General features: G+C 39.9%; 1 protein-coding gene across 2 annotated transcripts in view; it reads left to right on the top strand.

Moving 5' to 3' along the window:
- Window positions 1-12,813, top strand: part of LOC124777960 (regulatory-associated protein of mTOR) — a 325,695-nt gene that overhangs the window by 183,530 nt on the left and 129,352 nt on the right. For both annotated transcript variants that reach the window (XM_047253519.1, XM_047253520.1), the window contains 2 exons: window positions 2,141-2,398; window positions 9,734-9,877. In XM_047253519.1, the coding sequence (XP_047109475.1) occupies window positions 2,141-2,398; window positions 9,734-9,877 (402 nt within the window). The remainder of the gene's footprint in view (window positions 1-2,140; window positions 2,399-9,733; window positions 9,878-12,813) is intronic.

Genomic DNA, 12,813 nt, shown 5'->3' with positions numbered 1-12,813 from the left:
TATGCAGCTCTAAGTCATCTTTGACAGATCTAAAAAATGCCAACATTGTGGAAGGCAAATGAAAGATAACTTTCACTTTGTCTTCTTAATATTCTGCATATTTTCACTGAGACATTCCAAATATATGATAGATAAGCAACCATTCTAAAGGCCTCATTTTCTTCCTTGTTTTGCTGTTTGTTTGTTTGTAGTGCTCTCTATAATTGCTAAGATGAATATCCATTATTAGGGAAAAAAGTTTGCAGATGTTCGAGTTCCATTTGCAGGTTATCAACATCTGATATGGTATGGGCATATTGGATTAAGGTCTTAGAATGAGTGAAGGCAGCCAATTTGATACTGATGAGGTTAGCTTTCATCATGGATAGTGAACAGAAGTGCATATGCTCAAGCAGCCCATGTCTAATGCCAGCTGTGTGCCCCATGCATGTTACAGCAGGTCTTAAATATGGAAGCTTAGTGCGTTTTTGTTCACTACTTCCAGTAATGGATGTTGTTATGAATAGACCTTGTATGGCTCTCCTGCTGTAGCTTTACAGTGAGTAGCTTCTTTAAGGAGATCATGCTCTCACTCCAGGGATAAAGTTGAAAAAAACCCTCAATATCTATGCTGGGCCAGTGGATCCTTACTGCCAGGGTAGAATCTCAACCGAATTCTTAATGAAAGGATTTTAAAAGTGGTGCATATTCAATGCTATGGATGGTTCAGAAGATGACTTCATACAGAAGGAGCGCTTGGAAGAAAGAAATGGCAGTGAACATACAAATGAAGAAGAAGAAGACTACAGACTACTTGTTTAGATAGTAAGCAAAAAAGAAACTGAAGATAAAAAGTAATGTAAACTATTTTGTTATGCAAGCAGTGTAGGTTTATGCTTGCTTTTACGTATCACCTACTGCCACACTCACCCTCTGCTTCTATTTGCGCTAGGGTTCCCCACACCCACAGTATTTTTTTCGTGATAGTAAATAGTATGTGTATGAAGTCTGGTTAAATTTTCTCCAGGTGCTCTGGATCCATGCTCGAACAGTCTGGTTAAAATTCCTCCAGCTGTTCTGGAACTGCACTGGAGCAAACCCACAATCAACATACATATAAAAAATATATAAATAAAACTCTACAGATGTATCGGCTCCCTCGTCAATTCACAAATCAGCCAATGGGATAATAAAATGACCATTTTGTAGTGATGAATAAGACTATGAAACTAATCAATGAGTATAATATACCATTATGAGAAAGTTTTTTTTCCTCCATTTCAATAATATCTGTACTGACAGCCATTGGGAATCAAAGAATTGATTCAACCTTGGAAATTCATGTGAGAAAACTATAAAATCATGAGAGATATTTGTCTCCCATTGTCCCCACAGAGAAATAATCTCATATGCTTCAAGACCATGATATGATGTGTCATGTTTTTCTTCCTCTTTTTTCCCCTTCATTCTCAATAGGAAAGAACAGTTTGAAAGAAATCATCCATGTACATAATTTGGATTCCATGGAAATGATGGTCGGTGTGTGCAATGTTCTTAAACAATCTTTTTGAAGACTGAGCAATATAATAAAGGCTACTCACCATAAAGATGAAACAGTGAGTTGTAGACAGGTACAGTGAAAAAACCGTTACAATTTAGCTTTCAGTCAAAGCCTGCTTTAGAAAACAAAAAACAAACAAACACACACACACACACACACACACACACACACACACACACACACACACACACACAGTCTTTCACACAAGCAAGCATGCCTTATGCACTCAAGACTGCCATCTCCAGCAGATTGGACTGGCTTTGGCTGGAAGCTAAATTGTAACAGTCTTCTGAGTGTGCCTGTCTGCAACTCAGTGTATCGTTATTATGCTGAGGTTTTTTTTTCTTTCTTTCTTTTTTTTTTTTTTTTTTTTAAGGAATCATGTTATGGAGGTTTCTCTAATTTTTTTGTAAACATGCATTTATTCATACAACTTGAAGCAGAGTATCATGAAAAGAACTGAAGTTAAAATTTTGGAAAAATGGGAATTTGCATCACATTTTGAAACTTTCAGAATGATTCTCATATGAAACAGGTTTAGTCCACATTATAACTACTAAGTGTGCTGATATTTTACTGTAGGCATGCTCTTTTTCTCAGGGTGAAGATCGCACTCTTGCTGCATTTGTTCTTGCAAGCATGGTGAAAGACTACCCCCCTGGCCAGGAGGCTGCTCTTCAGGGCAGTCTGGTGTCCATATGCCTGGAGCAGCTTGGAGATGCCAGTGCCTTGCTACGACAGTGGCTTGCAATCTGTTTGGGACGCCTGTGGCACAAATATGAGAAAGCAAGATGGTGTGGAGTGCGTGACATTGCTCCTGAAAAACTGAACACACTTCTGCAGGATCCTGTACCTGAGGTAACAAGCTAAAAGGAGCAGTGAAATACATTGCATTCTAACTATTTATTGAAGTTTGAAGTTTTATGCTTGATGAATGATCAAAACCACATTTTTAAACCACTTATACACATTTCCTCAGTTCTGTAGATAGATTACTTTGACAGTAAACTAATATCAGAGACAGACTACTGATATTTATTCCCTCTTGTAAGAATATAAATTTCTTCAAACTAAAATTTGCATAAATATTCTGATGAGATGACTGAATTTTAATTACGCCAGCTTAAAACCAAATAGAAGCACTACCGTATAATTTGTTTTGTTTGTTGATTGTTTTTGGCCTGTATCTTTTCACAGTTTGTCAGTAGGTACAGAAAAAGATTTATCTAGTTTTGTCCATTCAAAATTATATTGATTCCCAGTACAACAGTATTCAGTAATTATATCAAGCCATGTAATAGTGAAACGTCAAACCAAATAATGATAGGCAAGTACAGGCTTAGTATATTTACCTAAGTAACTGGTGGAGGTAGAATGCAAAGAACATAAAAGATGATGACAAAGTGGATAAAAAGATTCTCTCTCTCTCTCTCTCTCTCTCTCTCTCTCTCTCGACACAGACACACACACACACACACACACACACACACACACACACACACACACACACACAGGGTGGTCCATTGATAGTGACCGGGCCAACTATCTCACAAAATAAGCATCAAACGAAAAAACTACAAAGAATGAAACTCGTCTAGCTTGAAGGGGGAAACCAGATGGCACTATGGTTGGCCCGCTAGATGGCGCTGCCATAGGTCAGACGGATATCAACTGCATTTTTTGAAATAGGAACCCCCATTTTTTATTACACATTCGTGTAGTACTTAAAGAAATATGAATGTTTTAGTTGCACCTCTTTTTTCGCTTTGTGATAGGTGGTGCTGTAATAGTCACAAATGTTTAAGTACATGGTTTCGCGTAACGTTCCGCCAGCGCGGACGGTATTTGCTTCGTGATACATTACCCGTGTTAAAATGGACCGTTTACCAATTGCGGAATAGGTCGATATCGTGTTGATGTATGGCTATTGTGATCAAAATGCCCAGCGGGCATGTGCTATGTATGCTGCTTGGCATCCTGGACGACATCATTCAAGTGTCCGGACCATTCGCCGGATAGTTACATTATTTAAGGAAACAGGAAGTGTTCAGCCACATGTGAAACATTCAACCATGACTTGCAACAAATTATGATACCCAAGTAGGTGTTTTAGCTGCTGTAGCAGCTAATCTGCACATCAGTAGCAGACAAATTGCGCGAAAATCGGGAATCTCAAAAACGTCAGTGTTGAGAATGCTACATCAACTTCAATTGCACCAGTACCATATTTCTATGCACCAGGAATTGCATGGCGATGGCTTTGAACCTCGTGTACAGTTCTGCCACTGGGCACAAGAGAAATTACGGAACGATGACAGATTTTTTTGCATGCCTTCTATTTAGCGACGAAGCATCATTCACCAACAGCAATAACGTAAACCGACATAATATGCACTATTGGGCAATGGAAAATCCACGATGGCTGTAACAAGTGGAACATCAGCGACCTTGGCGGGTTAAAGTATGGTGTGGCATTATGGGAGGAAGGATAATTGGCCTCTATTTTCTCGATGGCAATCTAAATGGTGCAATGTATGCTGATTTCCTACGTAATGTTCTGCCGATGTTACTACAAGATGTTTCACTGCATGACAGAATGGTGATGCACTTTCAACATGATGGATGTCTGGCACATAGCTCACGTGCAGTTGAAGCGGTATTGAATAGCATATTTCATGACAGGTGGATTGGTCGTCGAAGCACCATACCATGGCCCGCACATTCACCGGATCTGACGTCCCCGGATTTCTTTCTGTGGGGAAAGTTGAAGGATATTTGCTGTCATGATCCACCGACAAGACCTGACAACATGCATCAGCGCATTGTCAATGCATGTGCGAACATTATGGAAGGTGAACTAATTACTGTTGAGAGGAGTGTCGTTACACGTACTGCCGAATGCATTGAGATTGATGGACATCATTTTGAGCATTTATTGCATTAATGTGGTATTTACAGGTATCACACTGTAACAGCATGTGTTCTCAGAAATGATAAGTTCACAGAGGTACGTGTATCACATTGAAACAACCGAAATAAAATGTTCAAACGTATCTGCATTCTGTATTTTAATTTAAAAAACCGACCTGTTATCAACTGTTCGTCTAAAATTGTGAACCATATGTTTGTGACTATTACAGCGCCATCTATCACAAAGCGAAAAAAGTGATCCAACAAAAATATTCATATTTCTTTACATACTACACGAATATGTAATAAAAAATGGTGGTTCCTATTTAAAAAAACACAGTTGATATCCGTTTGACCCATGGCAGTGCCCTCTAGTGGGCCAAACATAGCGCCATCTGGTTTCTCCCTTCAAGCTAGACAAGTTTCATTCTTTGTAGTTTTTTCGTTTGACACTTATTTCGTGAGATATTTGGCCCGGTCCCGATCAAGGGACCACCCTGTATATATCACACACACACACACACACACACACACACAGGCACAAGTATTGAGTATCACCTTGAGAAAATCAAGCTGAGACCATGCAATTCTTCACTTGTGCGGCCATATTGTCTGTAGGTGCTTTACACTTCGTGAGGATATTTTTTGTTCCATTGTTACAACTGCAATAAAATGCATGTTTTTCTCACCAGATGCATTTTGCTTTAGTTAAATAAAGCATCATTAGTAGTCTTTAATTAAATATATGTACAATATGATGTGTTTTCTAGATCGAAAAACAGTTCATTAACAAATTTTTGATTTTTCACTTACAGTAATTTTTGCTTCATTTTTTGTGTAAATCAGGAAATGTCATCTGATAGCTTGTCTTTTGTTTCTTTATTCATTAGGTACCGATAACAGTGGTCTAATTTTACACTGCTTTGCAAAACCTATGCATTTTTTTGCATTTAACAAAGCACAATTTCATACGCCATTGTTCACTGTTTACTTGTATACTCCTAAGTATGTTTTGTGTTTGTAGTGTTGCCAGCATTGCCACTAATTTTTTTTTATCTGTATATTTTTCTTTCTTTCTCTGTAGTTCATTGTATGTGTGTTGTTCTGTTTAGTTATGTTACTGTATATTTAGTTACTGTATAAGAGTAGTGAAGGAGTTGGTGGGGGAGGAAGAAGCAAAGATGAGTGGACGTAAGTGTATAGTGGTATGCTGGAAAGTGAATTGGGGAGTGGGGTAAGGGGGGGGGGGGGGAGAGTTGAAGGATGGAAAAGGCCCTTTTCTTTTTCCTGTGATTTCTTCAGTTATTTTATGTAGTTTCTGATTTCCAATCTTTATTTGGTCATTGTGCAACTGTTTATTTTGTGTTAATGCTTTGTGTATATAGAAATTTTTGTGGAAAGATAGGAGGTTTCTGTCTTTACTGATTCTTATAATGATCATATCTTCATCAATAGTGTCCATTCTGTGATATTCCTGTTTAGATGGTCTTCTAATGCTGTTGAATGGTTTATACCATATTTCAGTGCTCTGATGTGTTCTTTATATCTTGTGGCAAATATCCTACCAGTCATCTCAATGTATATTTTTTCACAGTCACCACAACAGAGCTGATAGACACCAGATTGCTGATATCTGTCTGGTTTCGATTTCAGTTTTGGTATGTGTTTTTGTATTGAGTTTTTTGTTTTGTAAGCAATGGTTATGCTTCTTTTTGATTATGTTACCTATTTTATGTGTGAATTTGGTGTGGTAGGCCATTGTATGCCATTTTTTGTTGGTATGCAAGTTGTATGTGTTGATGTCATTTGATTAGTTTTTTCATTATTTGCGTATTATTTTTCTGTTTAGTTTTCTACCAGTGTTTACTGTGTCCATTTTTTTAAAGCTATTTGTTGCATAATGGCCACTTCCTTTTGGTAATCAGAATTGCTTTGGGGGCTCTGTTCAGTCTGTTTAACATGTTTTTTACTGTGGCCAATTTCTGATATTGCAGGTGGTTCGAGGTAGATTTAAGATAGTGTCACTTGTGAGTTTTCTGTTTATGTCTAATGTGTGGTTGTGGTTGTTTTTTCTTATGGTTATGTTTAGAATGTTGAGTTTGTTTTCTTGCTTTTCTTATGTTGTAAACTTCATGTCCATCTGCATCATATTTGTCTTTCTGTAGTTATTGTATCTTATTTTGGGGTTCGTCTGTCACGCATATTATGTTATTCATGTACCTGCACCAGTAAATAATGATGCAACTTTTCTTTGTTATTATGTCTTCAAGTAGTCATTTTTGTATATGATTCAAGAAAATGTTGGCTAGTGTTCCTGAAATAGGTGAACCCCTTCGGCAAACCTTCTTCTTGTATTTAGTATTTGTGATTGAATTCAAAATAATTTTGTTGTAGTATTAACTGTGGCAGTTTTATTATTTGTGTGTGTGTTTGTGAGGTAGCTGGTTTTGTATCTTCAGGTTTCCTTCAATTAGTTTTCTCATTCCATTAACAGGGATAACGCTGTGCATACTTTCTACATCAAATTAATTTTCGTGCCATCTGAAGGTGATACTTCATATAGCACAAAAATGAAATAATCCTGCTATTTTCATGTCCATCATGGAAAAAGTCAAATGCTGGATATGCAATACAACAAACAAAATGTAGCTAAAGCATAATAAGAAACATGTAAATCTCAAATTGCACCACACAAAACTTCATAACAACAAACACATTCACACACCATTCATATCCAAAGGCAGTCAGTCTTACAGATACAGTACTAAATGGAAATGAACAACTTCTCTTAAAAAAGATTTAAGACACAATGTTGACTCACCAGCAAATGAACAACAAATAGAAGATCTCATTATAGAATTTGAATATATTCTCACTGCAGAAGAAAACATGACAGCAGTAATGTACATGCAGAGCTAACTAAGGAATTAATAAAAGAAGAAATTAAAACAAACCAACACAGATTGAAAAAGATAAATTCAAATATAATTGTGACGAACAAAACTTAAAACTGTAAAGAAAAAACTGCAAGCAGAAAACAGCATTATAACAAAATCTGACATAGGCGTAGTGTTGGCCTCAAGACTTCATCACCAAAAGTGACACAAGAAAAGTTAAAATCAAGGCCAGCTGACAGATTTCGAACGTATGTTAAAAACATCCTCAAAAACATAGCAGCATACATGACTGTGTTCCTCACAGAATGAGCTGTAACATTGTCATGAAACAAAAACTCCGCCACGGATACTGTCCCGTGATACTTTGTCTTGACAACTTCTCAAGCCTCATCTGGGAATTTTGGTAGTAGGCTCACCTGATGGTTTGCCTCTTTTGAGTCTAATCTTTTAGCACTACACCATATCAGTCTCAAACACACTGAGCATCTCGTTTATTGGCAGTGGTGACTCTTCCTGTTCCCTCTGCTTGCTATGCCCCCTTGTCCTGGTATCATTGTTATATGCCCAGCACACATCCAAAGTGATTAAACAGCTAAAGAAGTCACCTAGATTTGTCTGACACAGCCACAACATTTTTCTGCTGCCTTTGTTTGGAGGGCTTTTTAATGGATGTTAGTACTTGTGGTGAACAATGAGCAACCTTTTAAATATTCAAAATGTCATGCAGGATGTGGAAATCTGATCCATGACTGATTTTAATTTTATCCACTGTTTTGCCTGATTGTGATACATTGGTCTTCGAGCACTAGGGCCTCCACGTCTCTTGTGATTCCTGGTTCTTCACAGTGAGATGGTCTGCTCCTCTATTCTTTATCATTCACACTTCACTGGAAGCAGCTGCACCACGTTAGAACTGTGTCGTATGAAGGTGCGTGCTTGCCATGCACTTCCGCCAACTCAGCATGGACTGTGTAACGGATCTGTGACCCCAAAAACATAGATATTAGTATCCAACATGCAGGTCGATAGCAGACAGGAGTCGATTGTCGAGCACTGCAGGAGGCAATGAGATGAGTGTCGAGTGAGCAGTGGTACTGGAGAGACAGGCAAGAATGGTGGTCGAGTGAGTAGTAAACGGTAAATTCACCGGAGTATGACAAATGAGCGTGTCCCCCTGATCGTCGTGGGGTGAGCCCTCATCAATACCAATTCGTGAGAGATATGAAACCAAAAGTGACAAGGGCCGAATAACGTGTTTCGCTCAACCGTGTCAGCCAGCAACAACCATGGATTGCAGTGAGTATTGTTGTGAATGTTAACCATCATCATTGCGTGTGATGAAGTACTTAAAATCAGCAACCAATAAAAGATATAACCATAATTAGACGTGTGAGGCAAAGGTAGCAACTGCCTCAGAATTTGTGTGTCCATAGAAAATACAATACAGTTTGTACATCGCAACCTGTATGGTCTTTAATAATAGACAACTTTCAGTCATTAACTATTCCGTCTCAGGACAGCTGCACTTGGTAGAAATACCACCGAAGCCACAGCAGGAAAACCGATAGCCTTACATCCATTAAGCACACGGTCATATAATTATAATAATTAACTGTTTGGTGGCTTTGGTAATCACGCAAAACCCAATAAAGGACATAATGGGGGTGTTTCAACTGTCACAGTCTTCTTCTCCTTCAAATGCATGAAATGAGTTTCCGCATAATGACCCACGTTATGAAACTTTCAGTGTATACTAGGGCGCCAGACATGTATCTGCAAATAAAAAAAATTAATTATGCAATTTTGTTTTTTCAAGGGTAAACTTTTTAACTGCCTCTTGTATATGATGATTGATTACTCTTATTCCTTCGGTTGTTTGTTAATGGTTTAACTTTTTTACAGTTAGACTCCATTACATCTTCCATACGTTTTATGATATTTACCATCATTTCTCTTGTTTTTGTGTCTATTTCTGTTCTGCCTCACCCTTTTATGGACTTCTTCTTAGTGTTAGACAATACTCTCTTCCTTATTCCTTTGTTGCTGCTTCACTTTTTGATCCAATTAAACCAATATACTGTGATTCTTTTCCAATCCTCAGAGTTTTGCATGTATTCTGTTATAACAGAAGTCATATTTTGCCAATCATCCTTTTCTTCCAGAAAAAAAGGCTAATCAACTGTAATGGTCTCACAGACATAACAAAGATTTGCTTACATCAAAAGCTCAAAATAGTGAAGTACTCGATATGTTTGTTCATTACTTCTAGCTCCCTTCATGATAGAATTAGTAACATATTTTCTTAAAATGTCATCTTCTACTCATTGAAATTACTGTTTTTCTCCCTTGCTAATATAATTGTATAATTTTTTTTCCGAACTTTCAGGTTAGAGCAGCAGCTGTGTATGCATTGGGAACTTTCATCAACTCTGTCACCGAAAGAAGTGAGCATGCCAACAATATCGATCACACCATTGCCATGACACTACTTAATACTGTATCATATGATATGAGTCCTCTTGTTCGCAAGGTATGCAGAATAATTCAGTTTTTCCATGCAGTAATTGAATTTCAGCAATTTATGTATTTAGATTTAACATCTACACTCAATTAAAAGAAACTAAATGTCCTATATTATTTTTTAATCTACTGCCAAAAGTGTATAGAAGAACTGAGAAAGGTGTTACTGTGCACATTACTTCCCATTCTCAAATCCTCTCGTGGAGGATGCTCCCTGCACCTACACGCAATCACATGGATGTCACTACAATAAATCAAAACAATAAGTAGCAGCTGCTACATGAAGGCCAGGCCGATTTCTTCAACAAGGCTGCAGCCAATATTTTTCTCCTTCTTTCTCCACCTAGCAATTTGGTTGTACATTAATAACCTGGACTTATGCAATATGTGGGACTGAGCGATAACCCTGTAAGTTGAACTCAAATCGTGTTCCAGGTTTGCATATAAATACAAATTATGTTAAACTGGGAGCAGAGACTAAAGAAAACAATGTGATGTAGAAGAAAACTATTTAATAAAATGTTCAGCAATACAACAAATTATATTGCAGTTCAGTATGATGCATTGCGTCATAAGTTATTGTAATGTAGAAGGCTTCATGAAATCTAACAATTCGTTTGATGAATCAGGTTTTTTTTCCCTCCTTCTTATGCAATATTTCCTCATAGCACACAAATGAATTTTTTATTCCTCATTTTGTAAGAAAAATGTGCATTTTGTTGAAATCTATTGTTTGTTAAATTTGTGACCATTTTTCAATTGAACTGAGGCCTTATTTCAAGTTTGCAACTGTCATTTAATCTTCTGATTGATCTAGGTATGAAGACTCAAGTTGTTGAATGTTTTGCACTTGCTCACACATTTCTGAAAGCTCACCCATAGTCAGCTTGTGTGCTAAATCTACAGAGCAAGAACCAACTCGTTTTGCCAACTTTTTTTGCTAAGGAAACTATAGTAAACCACCAACAGAAACACACTCTTCAGAACCAAAAAAACAATAATGATCCCTTCTGCAGATCAAGCAAATAACAACTAATTCATATAATCAGAGTTCCCTTCAACTCTATACCCGTATAACTGTTCCATGTGGAAATCAGCTGTTAGCAGCTGGTAGATAGCCTTACACGACGGAAGCGACGTCTCACAATCATTGTGGAAGAGAGGATGGTCGAGGTGGCACACCACTGTACTGGCCGATCCTATCCACACTTGACCGAGCGAGGTGGCGCAGTGGTTAGCACACTGGACTCGCATTCGGGAGGACGATGGTTCAATCCTGTCTCCGGCCATCCTGATTTAGGTTTTCCGTGATTTCCCTAAATCGCTTCAGGCAGATGCCGGGATGGTTCTGTTGAAAGGGCACGGCCGATTTCCTTCCCCATCCTTCCCTCACCCCAAGCTTGCGCTCCATCTCTAATGACCTCGTTGTCGACGGAACGTTAAACACTAATCTCCTCCTCCTCCTATCCACACTTGATGAGTCAAAGACCGCCTGCTGAACGGCCGGGCACCAGCTGTTCTAGCCCTGGGCGGAAGGATATTTCCAGGACTGTTTGCACCCATGATCACCAAAAAATAGTTCATTGATCGTTGCGCCCCTTTCCTCTGCTGCTGGTTGATGCCCTCTGATGGACATTGGCCATACCTATGTGTTTGTTGTCAACTGTGGTTCTTGCTTGTAAACACTCTTGCGTCGGCCAGACTTCACTGTGGAGTCGACAACCCGCACCACTGGTCTGCCAGCAGAGTTGCCACTGCAGTAGGCGTTTGTGGTGACTGCAGCAGTTCTCCCCACCACCCCTCCCACGGGCGAGGTGAATGCACATCTTGACATCAGTTTCAGTTTCCACTGGTGGAACGAGACCATGGGTGGTGGCGGAGGTGCCGGTGGCAAGGGGAGCCTCACTCATCAACATCCATAGCATCCATAGGCGAGGGACCCGCCCACAGGGACTCTGCGAAAGCTGGTGTTAGCAGCTGTGGTGGCAGCGGCTGCAACTGTGGTGGCTGTGACAGCGGCGGAGGCAAAGGCGAAGGGAAGTCCGATGAGCCCCTGGCCTCCAGCAAGACCCCAGACCGAAGGGCGTGGCCGGCAACGGTGCCATAGCTGGCCGAAATGCTTCTGACAGAGGGAACCATCGTTGAATGCGACAGTTGCCATGGTGCGACCAAGAAGTGTGGAGACCTGGGCAGGAACCCAGCGTGGGCAGCTCTTGGGAAACACCAATGCCCAGACTGGATCCTGGGGAAAGAAAAGCAGCTGCACCGAGACTGGAGCAGCTGCACGTGGGCAAGCAGGAAACAGGAGTGACAAGGGTGTCTGATGAGGGTGGCTGTGCAGTTTCTCCACCAGAGAGGACCCCTTGAGACCAGAGGAACGATAAGTAGACAGGAAGAGGTCGAGGGCAGCTGCCTGGGAGTGATGCTGACACAGTTTGGACACCTGCAATTTAAATGTGCAGACAAATCTTTCAGCCAACCCATTGGATGCAGGACAGAATGGTGTCATTTGGAGCAGCTGGATGCCCGATGTAGCACAAAAGGAAGTAAACTATGCCGATGTGAACTGCAGGCTGGTGGTCATCACAATCACTTCCTGCAGACCCTTGATGGTGAAAATATGAGAGAGGTCTTGAATAATGTGAGAGGTAGTTGTCGAGGGCATGCATGTGATGTACAGAAAACCACTGCTGGCATCCATCAAAATCAGCCAGTAGGATCCTAGGAATGGACTCGCAAAATTCAGGTGGAGCCAGGACCATGGGGCGGCAGTCGGAGGCCACAGAAGCAGGCATCGTGGCATTGCTGACTGCTGATGCTGACAGGAGGAGCAGGAACCTACCATTGGGTGATGTCACCATCCATTCCCCGCCAATAGACATGTTGCCGGGTGAGGCACTTTGTCAGGACGATCCCCCAGTGCCCAAAATGTTGGAGCACGAGGAC

The sequence above is a fragment of the Schistocerca piceifrons genome, chromosome 2 (assembly GCF_021461385.2).
Source record: "Schistocerca piceifrons isolate TAMUIC-IGC-003096 chromosome 2, iqSchPice1.1, whole genome shotgun sequence".
Taxonomy (NCBI): domain Eukaryota; kingdom Metazoa; phylum Arthropoda; class Insecta; order Orthoptera; family Acrididae; genus Schistocerca; species Schistocerca piceifrons.
This window is presented reverse-complemented; position numbering and strand designations above follow the sequence as displayed.